This window comes from Rhinoraja longicauda, chromosome 2, assembly GCF_053455715.1.
Source record: "Rhinoraja longicauda isolate Sanriku21f chromosome 2, sRhiLon1.1, whole genome shotgun sequence".
NCBI classification, from domain to species: Eukaryota; Metazoa; Chordata; class Chondrichthyes; order Rajiformes; family Arhynchobatidae; genus Rhinoraja; species Rhinoraja longicauda.
Window position 1 is genome coordinate 48,701,568 of NC_135954.1, and position 21,691 is coordinate 48,723,258.

The 21,691-nt window shown below is 44.5% G+C and overlaps 1 protein-coding gene across 5 annotated transcripts in view; it reads left to right on the forward strand.

Annotated features, from left to right (window-relative positions):
- cobl (cordon-bleu WH2 repeat protein) overlaps nucleotides 1–21,691 on the forward strand; it is a 231,030-nt gene that overhangs the window by 96,345 nt on the left and 112,994 nt on the right. For all 5 annotated transcript variants that reach the window (XM_078418551.1, XM_078418585.1, XM_078418558.1 and 2 more), the window contains exons 4-6: nucleotides 3,649–3,859; nucleotides 4,376–4,601; nucleotides 13,341–13,435. In XM_078418551.1, coding sequence (XP_078274677.1) covers nucleotides 3,649–3,859; nucleotides 4,376–4,601; nucleotides 13,341–13,435 — 532 coding nt within the window. The remainder of the gene's footprint in view (nucleotides 1–3,648; nucleotides 3,860–4,375; nucleotides 4,602–13,340; nucleotides 13,436–21,691) is intronic.

Here is a 21,691-nt window from a genome sequence, read left to right on the forward strand (position 1 = left end):
TGCTAATCTTAATAGTCTTTGCTGAAGGACAAAGATATGAAGATAGTTCGGTTTTTTTTTGGAGAGACCTTGGTAACCTCGTGCATGCTGAGATATCTGATAACATGGGAAATATGACACAGATCAGCCACCACCACCTGGGGGCTAGGAATTTCAGGGTGACCCTAACCTTGACCTCCATATGAAGAGCAGTCAAGGCATGGGTGTGTAACATGAATTCTGCCCACAAGAAATCAGTTTGTTGTCACCACTAATTTACAAAAAACATTATCTCATTTTACATTGTTGTTTGGAAGGCTGAAGATATTTTAGTTTAGTTTATTGTCATGTGTACAGAGGTACAGTGAAAAGGTTTAGTTGAGTGCTATCCAGTCAGCAGAAAGACAATCCATGATTACAATCGAGCCATTTACAGTGTATAGATACATGATAAGGGAATGGTATGTGTGGCTCGCTGAACAAACACTCGCAGGATAGGATATTCAGACATGAATACTTCTCCACATCTCTTGTGTATGTTTGCCCTGCCTTCGATGCCTGTTTTGCTTGTGCAATACACCCAGTGAGACAAAGAGCAAAGGATATATATGTGGAGAAGTGGCAGTGCACCTCACCCATTGACTCTGCGTGGCCTTACAACAGCTGGCTGCGTCACTAATCAGCCTCTCGTGCTCTACGGCAGACTACAGTGTGAGTTTCACCTGGCGAGTAGCCTTTTGGCTATAATGGTTGGTGTTGAACCTTAGAAAGTTTTGCTTGTTTTTGAATGGTGAACAGATTTTTTAAATCAGAAAATTTTGATCTGATTGGTGAAGTCAAACAGCACAGTCAAGCCCTTGAGCCCAATTTCTCCATGCCAACGAGATGCCCCATCTACATTAGTCCCACCTTCCTGCATTTTACCCATATCCTACTAAACTTTTCCTATCGATGTACCTGTTCAAATGTTATTTCAAAGTTTTTACAGCACCTGCCTCAACCATCTCCTCTTGCAGCTTGTTCCATATAACCACCACCCCCTGTGTGAAATAATTTCCCCTCTGGTTCTGATTAAATGTTTCCCCTCTCATCTTAAATTTGTATTTTCTGGTTCTTGAATCCCCTACTCTGGGTAAAAGACATTCACCCTCTGTTTCCCTCATGATCAGTGTCCTGCGCACCATGGAATGAAGTCCTAGCCTGCTCAGACTTTCCACACAGCTCAGGCCCCCAAGTCCTGGCAACATCCTTGTGAATCTTCTCCAAATTACTCCAAATTGGCCACATTAATGTCTTGTACAAATGAAGCAATACATCCCAATGTTTGTACTCAATACCCTGACTGATTAAGGTCAATGTACCAAAAGTCTGCTTGACCACCCTATTTATCTGTGATGCCACTTTCAAGGAAATATGGACCTGCACTCCTAGATCCCTCTGCTCTACAACACACCACAGGCTCCGCCATTCACTGTGAAGGTCTGCTCTGCTGTGACTTCCCAAAATGCAACACCTTGCATTTATCTGCACTACACTCCATTAACCATTCCTCAGTCCACTTGCCCAACTGATCAAGATCCTGCTGTAATTTCTGAACCATCTTCGTTATCCATGATACGACCCATTTTAGTAAGGGTTTCAGGGGTTATAGGGCAAAGACAGGAGAATGGGGTTGAACAGGAAAGATAGATCAGCCATGGTTGAATGGTGGAGTAGACTTGATGGACCGAATGTCCAAATTCTGTTCCTAGAACTTATGCAAACTTACTAATCATGCCTTCTCCGTTCTCATCTAAATCGTTGATATGAACCACAAACAACAATGGGTCCTGCACCGATCCCTGAGGCACACCACTAGCCACAGGAATTTATGTCACCAACATGCAAAATAAACCCTAAACAATGCATGATACCAAAGTGGCGCAGCTAGTAGAGCTGCTGTCTCACAACGCCAGTGCCAATCGCGGTGCTGTCTGTGTGATGTTTGCACTTTTCCCCGTGACCATGTGGGTTTCATCTGGGTGTTCCAGTTTCCACCCACATCCCAAAGACGTGGAGATTTTCAAGTTAATTGGCCTTTGTAAAGTTGCCCCCAGTGTGTAGGAAGTGGATGAGAAAGTGGGATAACATAGAACTATTGCGAATGGGTAATCGATGCTCGGCATGGACTCGCTGGACTGAAAGGACTGTTTCCATGCTATATCTCTAAACAATACTAAACTTTTATGTTCATAAGTTCTAGGAACAGAATTTGGACATTCGGCCCATCAAGTCTACTCCACCATTCAACCATGGCTGATCTATCTTTCCATTTCAACCCCATTCTCCTGTCTTTGCCCTATAACCCCTGAAACCCTTACTAATCATTGTGCTTGTGTGCATTGTGGCCAGAAGTCTCAGACAAATTTCACAACCGTATAATTGTTACAGAATGACCACATATTTATAATTTAGTCAGAAAAACATTGCAATTCAATCATATCACACTTCAGTGTTACATAGTCTAATTTCTCAGTTTAAATATCTTATCAGTTTATCACCCATGATTCAACTATTGCAAAACTGAATCCTAATGAGGCTTTCAAGAAAAAACATTCTGCAAATAAAAAACTTCAACATAATCAAAAATTCATGAAAAATTTGGTCTCCAGTCTATCTACATCCACTGGATCTTCTGTAGGATTGACCTTTTAAGTCAATCCTTTGAATTAAATCCCTTGAATTAAATTGGAATTTTGCCTTAAGATGGTGCAAAATTCATAAAAAGTTTTGTTAATTGTTTTAACTATCCTACCGAATTACTCTAATGATATGCATTGCTTTTTGAGTGTATTTTCTTTCGTTATTTTTTTCTGTAATCATTTCACAATGAATGAATTATGAAATTGTTTTCCCAGGTTTTGTCACTATTTTCCTGGAATGAATTGAGATGAACCATTTAAAAAAGGTGTTTTTCATTTCGGTTTATTTTATGTGGATTAAATTCACTGAAAAGTGTTTCCTTGCCATGCTTATTAAATCTTGAGTAGGGTTCAGAATTGACATCCCGACAGAACAATTTAACATTTCAGTGACTAATCACGCATTGATTTAGCCTTGTGGACAGGAGTTGTGATTAGTCAATTTTAACTAAAAGCTGAGACTGCAATGAGAATTGAGAGACAACCCTTGGAGTTTGAAAATGACTGAAAGAAGTCAAAAGATGACATGTAACACTGTAAATGACATTCTGCTATGGAATTATAGAATGCAATTATTTTATGGAGTTGTTTTCTGCTTAATTAAGATAATCAGCCCATCGCACATTGTATTCATGTCATTACAAGAATCCAAGTACTGTCAGTTGAACTAAACCACTCTGCTCTGTATGATTTGCTTTGTGGAGGAATAAAGCGGTTTATTATCACACTAAACCTCATCTCTCTTTCTGAATGATTATTAGATTTTACACGAACTAAGAAACTGAGTTTTCTTCACTTTGCCAGTAGAACAAGTCAAATAGAAATCAACTTTTTGTAACTGGCAACAAAATTACCCTGGAAGCTGGATAGTAAAGTTATTAATGAAACATTCTGCCTGACTTCTTTATTAATTATTCAGATGCTTAAAAGACATGTCAATTTGAACATATCTAAAATTAATTTTTAATGGGATTTGTTTTCACTACAGTAAAGCAGTGATGGATCTACTCATTGATTTGTGCAGCCAATATCATTTAAATCCAACCCATCATACTCTTGAACTGCAATCCAGAGAGACACGCAAACCATTAGGCTACAAGCCAAATACTGCTGTTGGGATTTTGGATGTAGACAAAGTGCTCATAAAGCAGAAAGGTATTGAGGATAAGCCAAGAAGACCGCGACCTGTAGTGCCTGAAGTAGGTAACAAATCAAAATGCTTGTTGTAGTAAATTAAAATATAAATTATTTTAAATTGTTTGTGATTTAGAGCACTCAAAACACTGAATTTGTGTTAATTGTGTTCAACTGTGACTGAAAACTTTTTTATTCTTCAAAATATTCACAAAATGTGGTAATATATGATGTGGTAAAAGAGGAAATGTTTGGAATAAGCAACTTGTATACTTTCAAGGGAGAGAGTAGTGTAGGAATGTTGATGGATAAGCAAAGATAGTGTTATTAAAAGCAAGTTATGAAATTTTGTTATTGAATAGATGTTATAAATGTATTGACGCATAATTTTGATTTCTCCTTCATAAGTGAGTGCAGTATTCATGAATTTTTTATACTGACTTGTTGATGGAGGATTCATGGTACAGTGCCAATAACCAATAAAGGTGGCAAAATGAGGGGTCAATAATTTAATATATTTATCTATTTTGGTGTGCCATGTGATGACCACAATATCTAATGCAAACCTATGATTTTTACAGAAAACTGTGAGGCTGATTGTGAATTTCCTCAAGACACAAAAAGTTGTGCTACGTGTCAGTCCACTTGTGCCTTTGCAAGAATTGTTACCAATTATATGCGAAAAGTGTGACTTCAATTTAGAGCATCTTCTCTTGAAAGACTGCATCAAAAGGGAAAAGGTGGATCTTTCAAAATCACTGAATGATTTGGAAACCAGAGAACTGTATGCTCTGGATACCAGCAAAGGTGAGCTTATGCAGAAACACCTTTACTGAATGATTAGTTTACTTTGCTTCAGCCTCTTGCACCCAGATGAGAGATAACTTGAAACGATTACATGATAGATAACATTTTTAGGAAAATTTTGCAGGTTCTGGATAACATGCTGGTTTGTATTTTGGATTGTGACTTACATTTATAAATCTTTATGCAACTGAATGAAAACTGAGTAATAAAATAGAAAATGAAAGAAGTAATGACCTTGTCAGATTTATTTAAATAGAGCAACGAGTGTGGGGTAAATATTGGAATGTATGGGGCTTTTGAACATAAGTTTACTATATGATATGTATAACCAAGTGAGATGAGGACCAATAATTTAGAACGTTAAAAAGTTTAACTTTTGAAAGTTATCATTATACTGTAACTGTAAAGAACAACATTGATTTCTTAAGGTATTTGAGTAAACGAAAGTATTATTTTGTGATATATGGCTTTTGGGAAATGTCCTATGATCGATATTTTTCTGCAACATTGCAGTAAATGGTAAAATATAAATGTACCAATATGTGTGCAATGTTGATATTGTAGCTATCGTGGAGTATTAAAGTCAAGTCATTTCACATTTGTAAAGCAACAACTATGGCAGTGTTCTAACCGACCTGTACCATTGGAGATTTCAGTGTGGCATTTTCTAAAAATCGAAGCAAAAACTATTGCCTAATACCTATTGTCATGCAACAATCATATGACTGAACAAGAGGCAACATTGTTCGGAGCCAACGTTAAGGCAGACAAGTGCCATATCATAGGACTAGACAAGAGGCGTATTGTTATAGAATGGGCTTGGATTCACTGTTATAAACTGACGTACTTGTGGCAAAAGGGTTCTGCATGGCAGAATACTGCAATTCTATTTGTTAATTGACTTTGTGAAGATAAACAGTTACTATTTCCCATGAATAGTTTTACTGCATGTGCAAATTTTTAACCCTGAAGCCAAGCTCAAGGTGAATATTCGCTCTGAATTTATCAATTAAGTTATTGCGGATTAATGTTTTGCAACTCTATTCAAAGTTTCTTCATTACCTTTCCTGGAAGCACATTAGCACCTCAAATTCCTGTGAAATATTGCTCAACTTAATATAGTTTGCAATCTGAACTTGTGTTATGTAATGTCCAATTAATAAACAACCTGTAAGAAATTCCTTGAGGTATTATTCTGGCTCAGTTTTGAACAGAGAACACAGTATTCTGACTTAAAATTATCAAAAGGAAGATATATCTTTTTTTCAATTTCAAGCATTGGGTGGCACAATGGCACAGCATTAGAGTTGCTGCCATACAACGCCAGTGACCCGGGTTCGATCCTGACCACGGAGTTTGTACGTTCCCATTTCAGTTTCAGTTTTTGTTTCAGTTTTCAGTTTTAGTTTATTATCATGTGTACCGAGGCACAGTGAAAAGCTTTTGTTGCCCTGCTAACCATACAGCGGAAAGACAATACATGATTACATTCACGATGTACAGATACATGATAAGGGAATAACGTTTAGTGCAAGGTAAAGCCAGTAAAGTTTGATCAATGACAGTCCAAGGGTAGATTGTAGTTCAGAACTGCTCTCTAGTTGCAATAGGATGGTTCAATTGCCTGATAACAGTTGTGAAGAAACTGTCCCTGAATCTGGAGGAGTGCGATTTCACACCTATACATTTACCCGATGGGAGAGCGGATAAGAGGGAGTGTCCAGCATGTGACTCATCCTTGATTAAGCTGCTGGCCTTGCCAAGGCAGCATGTGGTATAAATGGAGTCAATGGATGGGAGGTTGGTGATGATCTGGGCTGCGTCCACAATTGTGTGATGATCTGGGCCGCGTCCACAATTGGCTGCAATGTTTGAGGTCTTGGATGGAGCTGTTCCTAAATCAAGCTGTGATGCATCCTGATAAAATGCTTTCTACGATGCATCTGTAGAATTTGGTGAAGGTTGTTGGGGACATGCCAAACTTCCTAAGCCTTCCAGAGGTGTGCTTACTTGGTCATTGCTTTAATATGCGTTGTCCAGGAGAAGTTATTAGTGATATTGATTCCTAGGAATTTGAGTTTTCAACCGTCACTACTTCGGCGCCGTCAATGCAAACTGAGGTAGGTGTACTGCTTTACTTCCTGAAGTCAGTTTCTCCTATGTCATGTTGACATTGAGAGAAAGGTTTAGGAAAAAAAATGCAGATGCTGGTTTAAATTGAAGGTAAACACAAAATGCTGGAGTAACTCAGCGGGTCAGGCAGCATCTCTGGAAACATAGAAACATAGAAAATAGGTGCAGGAGGAGGCCATTCGGCCCTTTGAGCCAGCACCACCATTCATTGTAATCATGGCTGATCATCCACAATCAATAATCCGTGCCTGTCTTCTCCCCATATCCATTGATTCCATTAGCTCCTAGAGTCTATCTAACTCTCTCTTAAATCCATCCAGTGATTTAGCCTCCAGTGCCCTCTGCGGCACGGTGGCGCAGCGGTAGAGTTGCTGCCTTACAGCGAATGCAGCGCCGGAGACTCAGGTTCGATCCTGACTACGGGTGCTGCACTGTAAGGAGTTTGTACGTTCTCCCCGTGACCTGCGTGGGTTTTCTCCGAGATCTTCGGTTTCCTCCCACACTCGAAAGACGTACAGGTATGTAGGTTAATTGGCTGGGTAAATGTAAAAATTGTCCCAAGTGGGTGTAGGATAGTGTTAATGTGCGGGGATCGCTGGGCGGCGCGGACTTGGTGGGCCGAAAAAGGCCTGTTTTCGCGCTGTATATATATGATATATGATATGATATAATTCCACAAATTCACAACTCTGGGTGAAAAAGTTCCTTCTCACCTCAGTTTTAAATGGCCTCCCCTTTATTCTAAGATTGTGGCCCCTGGTTCTGTACTCGCCCAACGTTTGGAATATTTTTCCTGTATCTAGCTTGTCCAGTCCTTTTATAATTTTATATGTCTCTATAAGATCCACTCTCATCTTTCTAAACTCCAGTGAATATAAGCCTAGTCTTTTCAATCTTTCCCCATATGACAGTCCCGCCATCCCAGGGATCAATCTCGAGAACCTATGCTGCACTGCCCCAATTACAAGGATGTCCTTCCTCAAATTAGGAGACCAAAACTGTACACAATACTCCAGATGTGGTCTTACCAGGGACCTATACAACTGCAGAAGAACCTCTTTACTCCTATACTGAAATCCTCTCGTTATGAAGGCCAACATGCCATTAGCTTTCTTCACTGGTACCTTACTGTATTCTTCAGACTGAAAAAGGGTCTCGACCCGAAACATCACCCATTCCTTCTCTCCAGAGATGCTGCCTGACCCGCTGAGTTACTCCAGCATTTTGTGTCTACCTTTGAGAGAAAGGTAGTTGTCTCGACACCAGGCACAAGGTTCTCAATCTCCTTTCTGCGACCTCCTTCTCTCTGTGACCTTGTGGGATTTCGGGTTCTCAGGTTTCCTCCCACACTCCAAAGATGTACAGGTTTGTAGGTTAATTGGCTTTGGTAAAAAATTGTAAATTGTCCCTATTGTGTCGGCAAGTGTTTGTGATGGGATAATCGTGGTCTGTGCGGACTCGGTGGGCCGAAGGCCTGTTTCTGTGCTGTGTCTCTAAAGTCTAAAGTATTCTTTTGCATATGGAAAAATAAACGTGTTGTAGGGACATCGGGATTGGCTAGAAGAGTTCGAACCCTCGGATTGGCTAGCGATGTCACGAGGTGCGATAGCGCGGTAGATTGGAGAGTCTAGCGTTGAACTCTGTATAGGTAAGACGTTAGGTAGTTGTCTAGAGTTGAGTGTTGCGAATTGTCACGGAGTTTTAGAACTATGCAATAAACTTCGTCTGCAACATCCACTCGCTGTTGGGCTCACTACATTGGTGACCCCGAACGTGATCCGAAGATCACGAGCACATGTCGCAGGTAGGAGCGAGCAGTGGGCAGCAGAATGTGAGCGGCGTTCACTTACCCCCGTTCTGGGCCCATCAGCCGCACCTGTGGTTCGTGCAGGCAGTGTCCCAGTTCCACCTCAAGAAGGTGGAAGAGGACCAAGAGAAGTTCCACCTGCTGGTAAGCTGCCTGCAGCCCGAGGTGGCCGCGCGAGTGGGAAGGTACCTGACGAACCCTCCCCAAACCGAGAAGTACGAGGGGCTCAAGAGGCTCCTGCTGAGAACTTTTGGCTTTAGCCAGAACCAGCGGGCTCTGAAGCTCCTACATTTACCGGAGCTGGGGGATCGGCTACCGTCGGTTTTGATGACGGAGATGCTAACCTTGATTGGCGACCACCAGCCGTGTATGATGTTCGAAGCGGCATTCCGGGAGAAATTGCCCCGGGACGTCAGGTTAGTGTTGGCGGACGTCTCTTTTGAAGACCCGGTAGCGTTCGCAGAAAAAGCCGACGCGCTCGTCACGGAGGGCTCCACACGAGATGACTCGGTAAATCGGGTTTTGAGGCCTAGCAACAGCCGGCCGCGCGGCCAAGATGGCGGCGCATCGGCCGCCATTTTGCAGTCAGCCCGCCAAGACGGGGCTGCAGCACCCGCCATTTCGCAGCGGGCCCAAGCAACAGAGCCGCACAGGCGCGGCTGGTGTTTTTTTCATAAGCGGTGGGGCAGTAAAGCCCGAAGTTGCAGGGCCCCGTGTTCCTTTCCGGGAAATGCCTCGGCCGATCGAATGTAGAGGCAGTCTCGATCGGCCGCAACCGCCGCCTCCACGCCACAGATCAAGGTACTGGCACTGTCTTTTTGTTCGATACGGGAGCGGTCGTTAGCATCGTGCCCCCCTACGACTACGAAGTTCGAGCAGGTAGGAAGGGTCCGTCCCTCATTGCGGTCAACGGCAGTCCCATCCGCATCTACGGCAAGAGGGCCATGTCCCTGTCCTTCGGGTCCGAGACCTACCGTTGGGATTTCATCGTTGCCGACGTGGACCAGGCAATTCTGGGCGCGGATTTCCTCTGGGCTTTTTCGTTGGTCGCAGACGTCCGCGGGAAGGGCCTACAACCCTCGGCTAGCAGTATGGAGCCTGCTACTCCTCCACCTGCCACCCCACCCTGCCCGTCGATCCATGCCATCACCACAGCTCCCGGTCAGTTCGCTGCGGTCCTCGCCGACTTCCCGCAGCTCCTCGTCCAGCGGTTCGATGCACCTTCCGATAAGCACGGTGTCGTCCATTTCATCCCTACCGAGGGGCCGCCTGTATTCGCCCGGGCGCGGCGCCTACCTCCCGACAAGCTAGCCATAGCTCGGGAGGAGTTCCTCAATTTGGAACGACTGGGGATTGTTCGGCCTTCAGATAGTCCGTGGGCCTCTCCCTTGCATATGGTCTCTAAAGCATCTGGGGGGTGGAGACCATGTGGGGATTACCGGCGTCTTAACGCTGCAACCCGGCCTGACCGCTATCCGATCCCTCACATACAGGACTTCTTAGCCAGCCTTGAGGGCGCTACGGTTTTTTCAAAAATCGATTTGGTGCGGGGATATCATCAGATCCCTGTCCACCCACCGGACATTCCTAAGACGGCTACGATTACTCCATTCGGGTTATTTGAGTGATTGCGGATGCCGTTCGGTCTCAAAAACGCGGCTCAGGCATTCCAGCGTCTTATGGATCATGTGGGTCGCGGATTGTCTTTCGTGTTTATTTACCTCGATGACATTCTGGTTGCCAGTCGTTCGGTCCCAGAGCAGCTGGTCCACCTTCGCACTGTGTTCCAAAGGCTGCAGGACCACGGCCTGATCCTCCACCCGTCCAAATGCCAATTCGGCCTGTCCGTGGTGGATTTCCTGGGTCACCGGGTCACATCGGCCGGTGCCACTTCTTTGCCCGCTAAGGTGGACGCCGTCCGCTCTTTTCCCCGCCCTACCACCATCAAGGGCTTGCAGGAATTCGTGGGCATGGTGAATTTTTATCACCGGTTCGTGCCTGCGGCAGCTCGGATCATGCTCCCCCTTTTTCAATGCCTCGCGGGTAACCCCGCTGAGTTGGTTTGGTCCACAGCGGCAGAGGTGGCTTTCTCCTTGGTTAAACAGGCCCTCGCCGACGCCACCATGCTCGTGCACCCCCGCTCCTCTGCCCCCACGGTCCTGACGGTGGATGCCTCAGACGTGGTGGTGGGTGGGGTCTTAGAGCAGCTGGTCAACGATCACTGGCAGCCCCTGGCATTTTTCAGCCGGCAGCTCACTCGACCTGAGCTGAAATACAGTGCTTTCGACAGGGAGCTCCTGGCCCTCTATTTAGCTGTTCGCCATTTCCGTTATTTTTTGGAGGGCCGCTCTTTTGTCGCCTACACGGATCACAAACCCCTCACGTTTGCTTTTTCGAAGGTTTCTGATCCGTGGTCGGCCCGCCAGCAACGGCACCTCACCCTCATTTCTGAGTTCACCACCGATGTTCGCCACATCGCGGGTAGGCTTAATTCCTCGGTCGCTGCAGTGGGGGGCGAGGTGGATTTCCAGGAGCTAGCGGAGGCTCAGCGCCTGGAAGGAATTGCCTCAGCGTATGCTTCCGCCGCCTTGGGGTTGCGGTTGGCCCAGGTAGCGTGCGGCCCCACAGGTACCACACTTTGGTGCGATGTTTCCCTTCCCCGCCCTCGCCCGGTGGTGCCGACTGCCCTGCGGCGTAAGGTTTTTGAGGCCATTCATGGCCTGGCACACCCGTCCATCCGGGCGACCTCGGCCATGGTGGCCGCCCGTTTTGTCTGGCACGGCCTGCGGAAGCAGGTGGCCGCCTGGGCCCGGGCCTGCGTCCCGTGCCAGACCTCCAAGGTCCACCGCCACGTCCAGCCCCCGTACCAGAATTTCGTGGTTCCCCCCGTCCGTTTTTACCACATCCACGTGGATTTGGTTGGCCCATTGCCCTACTCTAGGGGCTACACTCATCTCCTGACGGTGGTCGACCGCTTTACTCGTTGGCCGGAGGCTCTCATGTTGTCGGACACCTCGGCGGCCTCCTGTGCACGGGCCCTGGCGTTACATTGGGTTGCCCGTTTCGGCGTCCCGTCTATCTTCACTACCGACCGGGGCGCCCAGTTCACCTCGTCCCTCTGGGCCGCGCTTGTGCAGCTGTATGGGTCCCGCTTGCAGCAGACCACAGCCTATTATCCCCAGGCTAACGGGATGGTAGAGCGCTTCCACCGACAGCTGAAGGCGTCCCTCTGTGCCCGCCTGACCGGCCCTGACTGGGCCGACCAGCTGCCTTGGGTCCTTCTCAGTATTCGCACGGCCCCTAAGTCTGATCTGGGTACCTCCTCGGCGGAACTTGTCTACGGTTCGTCCCTGCGGGTGCCGGGTGACATTCTTCCCTTGTCCTACCCCTTGCCGTCGTCCGTCCCGTCAATTTTGGCTTCTCTCCGGGCGCGGGTAGGTTCCCTGGCCCCAGTCCCGGCCTCCTGTCACGGGAGTACAGCAGTGCACGTGCCGGCGGACTAGCAGGACTGTGAGTTCGTTTTCCTCCGGCGGGATTCCCACCGCCCCCCTCTACAGCCAGTCTACCAGGGCCCGTTCCAGGTGCTGAAAAGGGGGACGGTCACCTTCACGTTACAGGTAGGAACCCGTCAGGAGCTCGTCTCTGGGTCCCGGCTCAAACTGGCCCACTTGGACCAGGACCGTCCCGTGCTGGTGGCCCAACCTCCTCGCCGGGGCAGACCTCCGGCCGACCCACCTGTTTCCCCAGCTGCGTCTCGTCCCTCACCTCTCGGGCCTCCGTCGCCCACGGCTGGGTTCACTCAGCCCTTTCCAGCCACGCCCCCATCGCCTATACCTGCAGGTTCCCCCCTCCCTTCCCCTCCAACGGCGCCCCCATCGTCTCCATCGGCGGGGCCCTCCCCGCCTCCTTCGTCGCTGGCGGTACCGGCCTCCCCTCCTCGTACGCGTTCAGGTCAGGCGGTCCGGGCGCCCGTGAGGTATGGCATCGAGGGTTCTGGGGGGGGGGTCATGTAGGGACATAGGGATTGGCTAGAAGAGTTTGAACCCTCGGATTGGCTAGCGATGTCACGAGGTGCGATAGCGCAGTAGATTGGAGAGTCTAGCATTGACGTTTTTCCCCAGGGTGGAAGTGTTAAATACTAGCTTTAAGGTGAGACAGGGTCGGTTGAAAGGAAATATGTGGAGCATGTTTTTATACAGAGGGTTGATGGTGCCTGGAACATGTAACCAGAGGAGGTTGTGGAAGCAGAAACTATGATGATGTTTAAGAGGTAGATGCAGGAAATGGAGGGATATGGATCGTGTGCAGGCAGGAGGGATTTTAATTTGGCATGTTCCTTTGTTGTACTGTTCTCTGTTCTATATTTAATCAGAAGAAAATGTTAAAAGACGTAGAGACCAAATAATGGAAGCTTCCATTTGTGACCTCCACAGTTCACATTAAAGTTCATTTTATTAAAAGAAGGTAGCGTAAGTGGATTCAAATGCTTGTATCCATTCTGTGATTATTAAATTGCTAGATTGTATTAATATCTGTATAAGTAGAAGTCCTACGATCTGGCACGAGCTGGATTTCATTGATGCTGATCATTCAAATAAGCTGCCCATTTGGTCAAAATTTATGAAATGTTGTTTAGTGGAGCATGCCTTTTTTTTAAGTGCAAGATAACCTGTATATTATTCTGACATCATGATTTCACCTCTGAATAATTGGGTTGGTTCTTTGTGGATGTGTGTATTTTAAATTGAGCATAAGACGAATTTGTGAACTAAACAATCAATTGAGATTTATTTTTACAGAATTGAGCCAAAGTGCTCTAGCTATCACTGGCATGAATGAAAAGGAAGACAAAGGATTATTGGGATTTTTGAAAATTGGCAGAAAGAAAACAAAAGTAAGTGCAGTATTTTTTAACTCTGTCATTCTGTGAGTTAGTGAGATCTACTGCGTGTGATATTTTTGAATTTGATCAATCTGCAATATGTTGCTGATTTTGATTTGCAAAGAATTCTTTCTTTTAACTTCTGGACAAATGACGCTGATAAGCAGACAATAACCACAGCATGATGATAATGATTCCAGCCAAGACTGTTTTTCAGTATTGACAATGATGAGTTATCAAAGTCACAGTGCTGGTTATGGTAGTTTACTAATTAGTTTATCTATTTAAATGGAACACCAGCTGCAGCATGAACTCTGTGTGGCCATAGTATTCTCGATCCAACAGGACAAGGTAACCCGAGACTGACTGACTTATCACACTGCTTCATCTCTCTATCTTAAACATTGCTCTTACTTAACTTACCTCATTTGTGACAGAAGATCTGGGGCACTTGCGGATTTATTTCATTAAGCCCTTCTTTCTTTGATCCAATACACAACAGCTGTATTTCTAGACATCTTCAATTTCCATGATCGTCTTCTTTTTCTGCATCTGATCAATCAATTCCTCCTCTTTGGATAATGCTGGATAATCCATTCAGGGTTTTAGGCATTCATTTGCCTGCCTTCAATTTAATCTCTCTATTAAAATCCCACCCTCACTTCAAGCTATTGCTGCATCTCTTTTCTCCCCTGTATCTATAATGTCTTTGAATGCACTATTGTAATCCAATTTCATGCCTCCCACACTCTGCATATTTTCCTAAATGAAGACATCAAGGCTGCCTCAATAAAACTCATCAATAGTGCCTGTCTTAACTGTATTTCTGTCATTAACTGCAACTTCTGACGTTTTAGATTTACTTGTTCAGTTTGACTCCATTGCATTTTCCAATGGAGTCCGTTTCTTCCATCAGATATGTAATTAGAGGTGTGATTCAATCAGCTTTCCTTCTTTTCCTAAAAAAAATGGCATGTGTGCTCCAACTTTAGGCATCTCTTATCTCTCATCTGCATGCAATTAGGATAAAATGTCTGGAAACTTAGGGTTAAAATCAGTGATAACCAGTTTTTCATCTGAGTCAGTTTTAGAAATGGTCAGCCGGTCAAACAGCATTCTGTGGAGTGGGAAATATATTATTGCCTCAGACCAATGATCCTGCTGAATTCTTCCAGCACCTTGTATTATTTCAAATCTCCAGCGTCCATAGCTTTCTGATTTTCTCTGTACCCCAGAGTGGTTAAAGTTTAAGCTTTGCCATATGAAGTATCCCTCTTTTAAGAGAAATTATCCCATCGTCTCCTGATATAAATATGATTATTAATTTCAACAAACTTCTCATCTCCATCTGACCCCAAATGTCTGAGGGTCTGAGCCAGAAATATCACCTCTCCATATTCTCCAGGGATGCTGCCTGACCTGCTGAGTTACTCCAGCATTTTGTGTCTTTCAACTGTCTTGTAATTGTCTTTGGTCTTGAAAGAAATAAACTTACCACCAGTCAGCTACTTATTCACAAAATGCTGGAACCAGTCAGCCACTTTGTTATTTAATCAATCAGCTTAACCATTTATGATTTTAAATATCCTTTAACTTCTCCAAGCCATTTTGAATACAAGTATTCAAGAAGACACACACTAAACAAAGAGATAATAGGAATGATAAAGCTTTGTCAAAGGAACATTTTCAGGAAATCATATCAAAGAGAGGAAGAAAGGCACATAAATTTAGGTTGGAGCCAGCGCTGCCGTCGCAGCTGCGGCTTGCCTGCAGTCCGTCTGTCTTTTGTGTTTTTTGTTGTTTTTGTATGAATTGTAGTTTTAATATGGTGTAGGGTTTGTATGTTATGTTTGGGGGAGGGGGGTGGGAGGGAACGGGAACTGTAAAATTCTCTCTCCCGAACGGAGACGTGACCTTTGTTCTGTGTCATGTCTCCGTTCCCGCTGCGACCTACCACCGGCCATGCACCTGGGACCACCTGAGGCTCTGGTTCGCAGAGCCCACGGCCCGGACTCACCACCTGCGGCGCTGGCTGCCTGCGGATGCTGCGGGAGCGGCTGCGACTCGTCTCCGGAGGCTCCGGCGCGGGCCGCGTGGACGTCGGAAGCCCGCAGGCCCCTGGATGGGGGCCGACATCGGGAGCAGAGGCAGCGTGTTCGCCCGCCCCGAATCGCGGGGCTTGGGTCGGCCCGCCACGGACCTTTCACCATCCGGCCCGGCCTGAAATAGGCCGCGGGATTTTTCACCGCCCAGCGGGGGCTTCAATATCGGGAGCCCCGACCGCCCCGACGTGGCAACTCCAACAGCCTGACCGCGGGACAAGACGGCAGGGAAGAGAAAAGACATTCTGGCCTTCCATCACAGTGAGGAGGGACTGGAGGAGACTCACTGTGATGGATGTTTCTTTTTGTTTGGTGTTAGTTGTGATTGTATGTGTTATTGCATTTTTATTGATTAATCTTATTGGTCTTATTGTTCAACTGCGGGTAATGTTTCATTTCACTACACATTTATGTGTATGTGACAAATAAATGACTATTGACTATTGACTATTGATAAGGATTGTCAGAGATAAAAGTCAGCATAGCTGGTGGCACAGGTATCACTCGTGTTGCACAGCAAAGGTGTGCGCAGTGGAGCAGGTTCTGAGGAAATCTCTTAGTTCAGGAGCCAGGTGCTTAATGCATGGTTGAAGAAAGATGGAGATGGAGGGAAGCTGGGCCATGAAAGGACTTGCGTTTGAGGGTAAGAATCTTATATTTGAGGCATTGGATACCAGATGTTAACCTGTGCTGCAAGGTGAGAGATGGTGAGGAGTTGGACACAAATCTGCTTCAAAAAACTTTGAATAAGATGAAGTAACTTGAAGCAAAGGTTTCCCAATATTTTACTGGAGGAAATTGTTGCATGCAAGAATGGATGCTGGACCTGTATCAGAAAGCAGAGTTGGTTGATGGATTGGAAGAGACAGTTGAGAGATAGAGTTGGATGCATGTCATCAATAATTGATCCTTGTTACTGGATGGACCAAAGAGTCGATTCAGAAGTGTCTTTGGCACAAGGTTTTACCAATGGAACTGTAAGATTAAGCGATTATTTTCTTAAATAAAAGTGGACTTTGTTGACAGTAAGGCCACTGAATATTAATGTTATTGTCTAGCAAACCATTAGGCTGACATTGTTAATTGTTTAATGCTCCTTATCGAGCAATAGCAATGTTCACTTCTGTTTCAGAAAGGTGAACATATGATTTTGGAGAAAAATTATTGTTTAACCGCAGCTGAATGCCTGTCTATCGTAAGTACTAACATGTTCTGTAGCGTGCATACCAGTAATGACATGTTTTGTAGCTTCACCAGGTTGATCCATCATCTGAGGAATGCCTTGTATTGATCCTGGCATGTCTTCCTGAACTGCTCATTGAACCAGGCAGAGGGGAGGGTGGGGGGAAGAGGAACATTGATCTCCTGCTTTGATGGGGATGGTGGAGCGGAGTGGTATTCCAAGCCATGAGGCTGCAAAATGTGATTGAGTGCAATCCTGCTGCTGCTATTGGCCTGTCGAGCCTCATGGATACCCAGTGCTCAGTGGCTAGATCTGTGCCATTTAGCATGGTGGTGATGCCACACAACGCAGTGAAATATATTTTCACTGCGAAGATGTGTTTTCATCTTAAGAAGGACTTGCAGTGGTTACTTCGACTTATTTCCATCATGGGCAGATACACCTGTGACAGGTAGTTTGGTGAGGCTGTGATGAAGCAGGTGTTACATTCTCGTCGGTTCACTCACCACCTGCACAGACCTAATCTAGCAGCAATATCCTTTGGCATTGGCTAGCTTCGTCAGTAATGGTGCTACTGAGCCACTCTTGTTGATGCACATTGATGTCCCACACCCAGAATGCATTCATTGCCTTTGCCACTCTCAGTGCTTCCTCCAGGGTGTTCTACATAGAGTAGTATTGATTCAATATCTGAGGGGGGGGGGGGGGGGGGGGTGGTTAGAGACACTCAGCTCCTATATCGGGGAGGTGGGCTGTGGTAATCAGCAAAAGGTTTCCTTGACTACATTTGATCTGATGCGATTACATTTTGTGAGATCTGGACTTGATGTTGGGGACTCCCAGAGCAGATTTTTCCCTTCCACTCTGATTTGTACCACCCTGCCTCTGCTGGGTCAGACTGGCTGGAGGGACAGACATTTCCAGGGATGGAGATGGTGGTGTCTGGCACATTGACTGGAAGATATGATTTATTATGTCTATGTCAGGCTGTTGCTTGACTAATCGGTGAGTCAGCCCTCCCAATTTTGACACATCCCCGAATATTGGTAAGGAGCACTTTATCGTGTCAACCGGGCAACTTTTACCATTGTCATTACCATCTGTCTGGTGTATCGAGATTCTTAATCGTGATAATGTCACTGCACGATTACTTGCCCACGTAATTACTCAGTAATTGCAGGGACCAGAAATTAAAGTGCTACTTACACTTAACATATGGTTTTGCTTAAATTTGAAAAGTAGAGGACAAAACTGATGATCAAAGTAATTGATCCTCGAGGAGATGAACAAATTCAGCAATTAACAAGGGGCAATGAGATCAGGATGTTAGTGGTAAACTTGGTATTGCATTGCTGGGAGCTGTGGAATCTACCAAGTAGTTTGTTAGTTAGTTTATTATTGTCACGTGTACCGAGGTACAGTGAACAGCCTTGAATCTGGAAGTATGTGTTTTCTTCTGTACCTCTGTACCTCTTGTCTGATGGGAGAGGAGAGAAGAGAAGAGGCGAGACTGATCCTTGATAATGCTGGTGGTCTTGCTGAGGCAGTGCAAAGTGTAGATGGAGTCAATGGAAGGTAGGTTGGTTTGTCTGATGGTCTGGGCTATGTCCATAACTCTGCACATTTTTGCAGTCTTGGATGGATCTATTCCCAAACCAGGCTGTGATGCATCCCAGTATAATGCATTCTACAGCATATCTGTGTTGATGAAGGTTGTTGAGGACATGCTGAACTTCCTAAGCCTTCCAAGGATGTGGAGGCATTGGTGTGCTTTCATGGCCATAGCTTTGATGTGGCAGGTGCTGGGCAAATTGCTGGTGATTTTATTCCTAAGAACTTGAAGATTTTGATAATTTCTACTTTGGCACCATCAATGTATAGTGGGGTGCATGTACTGTTTTGCTTCCTGAGGTCGATCACAATCTCCTTTGTCTTGCTAACATTGAGGGAGAGGTTATTACCTTGGCACCAAGTTACAAGTTTCTCATTCTTCTTTCTGTATTCCATCTTGTCATTATTTGATATCTGGCCCAGTGCAGTGGTATTGTCTGTGAACTTGTGGATTGAGTTGGATTGGTATCTGTGATGCATATCTCTCTGGATTGTACAAGGTCCTTGCAAAGGCTGAGCTGAACATAGTTTTGTTAAGTAATGTGGTATGAAGTAGCATAATTTCTATACCAAGACAAATCTAAGCTAGATATGCAAAAATGATGAACTAACCTGCATTTATTTCAATGACATACATCCAGAAAGGTGTTTTGTAGTGGATCCGCATGCAGCCAAATATGAAGAAAATAGAAGCAAATATTTGGGATCTAGAGTCCTCATATCCCGATTACTTTGTTCCAAGGAAACTCCCAGAAATCTGTGTTTATTTTCACGATACTCTACATCTATAATCCTTTATTTTTCGAAAAATGAGTGCTTCAAAGGGTATATTGTACCCTCTTTTTTTCACCGATGAGTTGAAACTTCCAGTTATAATTTCCTGTTTTGTTGTTTAATCAGAGAAAACATACTTGAAGGTACAGAGGCTCGGGTTTTGTGTAGAATTTTTAAATTGAAACGTCGAGATTTGTAAAAGTTCGTTGCATCAATTGGATTAATAAATTCTTGTTTAATGTCTAAATTTGAGCCACATTAATTTTTCATTTGAACATGTCTTCAGTATAAAAATAAAATTTTGAACATCTTTGGTCAATCCAGTTTTAATTCTGTCCCAGCTCTCTCCAGATGTGTTGTAAATCAAGCTTTTTTATGCATGCAGCACATTTTCTACAAACGTAACTAACACCCTCCCACACCCTGTTGTAGGATGCCTGCATTAAAATAAGCTATAATTAACCAATACAATTTAAATTAAACAACATTTCACATGTCTGTGATGGTTGTTTGGACAACCTATGGTTTAATGGGCACTTATCTGCATTATACTCCATTAACCATTTCTCAACCCACTTACCCAGCTGATCAAGATCCTGCTGTCATTTTTGATGACCAACCTTGATAGTATTGATGAGAAGGCAATGCTTCCATGTGGAAGATCTTGAACAAGCAGTCACTATTTTAAAAGAAAGGCATGAATGGAATTTCAGTATGTCTCCAGTGACTCTTACAAACTTCTACAAATGCACCATAAAAAGCAGACTGTCTGCTTGCATCACAGCTTTTTTAGGAACAGCTCTGCTCAAAGCTGCATGAAATTGCAGAGTTGTGGTTGTAGCCCAGTCCATCACATAGACCAGACTTCCCATCATTGACACCATCTACACTTCACGTTACCATCTACACTTCACGCTGCCTTGGAAAATCAGCCCATCTAATCAAAGACGTCCCACTCAGTCATTTCTTCTTCAACCTGCTTCCATCGGGCGTTCAAGCTTGAAAGTGCAAATGAGAATGTCATTTTTCCATTGTGGGTAGAAAACGACAATTAAAGTCTTGACTCTTGAAAGTATTCAGTAAATGGCACAATTGGTTTACAGAGGGATCCTGGGATGCAAATACATACTTTCCTGAAAGTGGCATCATCAGTGGATCGGTTGGTGAAGGGATGTGGCATGTTTCCTTCAGTCAGGGCATTATCAAAGATGACAAATCATGTTAAAGCTGTACAACATTTCAGTTATGCCAAGTTTAGAATATACATGCAGTTTTGGTCACCACTATCAGGTTAATGAGGAGTCTTTGGAGAGGCGCAAAAGAGATTTACCAGTTTGTCGCCTGCATTGGCTCCAAGGCGAGGTTGGATAAACTTGAATAGTTTTCTCTGGAGAATCAGAGGCTAAGGAGCAAGCTGATAAAGAATATAAAATTATAAGGGGCATGGATAGGCTTGATAGTTTTTTTCCCCCAGGCTATGAATGTCAAATACTAGATGACACAGTTTAAAGTGGGAAGGGTGAAAGTTTAAAGAAAATTTGTGATTCAAGATTTCTACTACACAGAGAGATAGGTGTCTGCAACGTGCTGCTAAAGATGAAGGCGGGGGGAAGACATGGAGTGTGGACAATGGCAGTGTTTAAGAAGCATTTAGATGGACACACAAACAGGCCGAGAATAGAGGGATACAGAGTATGTGAAGGCAGATGAGAATTGTTAGATTGGCATCATGGTGGGCTCAGACATGGTAGGCCATAGGACCTTTTTCTGTACTGTATTCTTTTATGTAATATGAAATCTTTACTGTTTCAGAAAATTAGGAGTAGGAGGACGTCATTTGACCTATTGAGCCAGCTATGTCGTTTAATACAATTATGGCTTATTCTCCTCAATATGATATTCTTGCTTTCTTCCCACAGTCAGTTATCCATTTGCATGCAGAAAATTATTTAGTTCTCATTCCAGTGAAAATCACAATTTCTTGTTAAATTACTTAACATTTCAGTGCTGCTGCCCCCTGTTGTTTGATACATTGACTTGCAAAAGAGACGGATGTATTTTTTAAGTGTGCCACAATATATTTGTAAGATATGGATGCTATTATTGAACTCGTTTCAGCTTCTGGCATGGAAGTGTAAGGCTAGAAATTGTGTTTGAGGGTGTTGTGAAGCTTAGGACTGTTAGATCTAAAGTAATTGCTTCAGATTGTTGAGAAGGTTGTGACAATATAAGATGTGTTTGAGGTTTACAGTACTGATGGTGGAAGATGAACTTTAAAGTTGCACTTTTTAACAACCATGTGCAATTAATTTTCTGCAGCACTCCTTCTGGTCCTTGGGAATTTATTCCTGGGAATGAGCAACACCACTTCCTACTCCCCAATGCCTTTCGAGTGTACATCTTGAGGAACTCATGACCCACTTTGACACTCCAAAGAAAACAATCCGTTTGTCCAACCTCCACTTATAGCTAATACTCTCCAACCCATGCAGCATTCTGATGAACCTTTTCTGCACCCTCACCAGTCTGCACGTCTTTTCTGTAATGCAGTGACCAGAACTGCACACAATACTCACAATACGGCTTACCCAGTTTTGT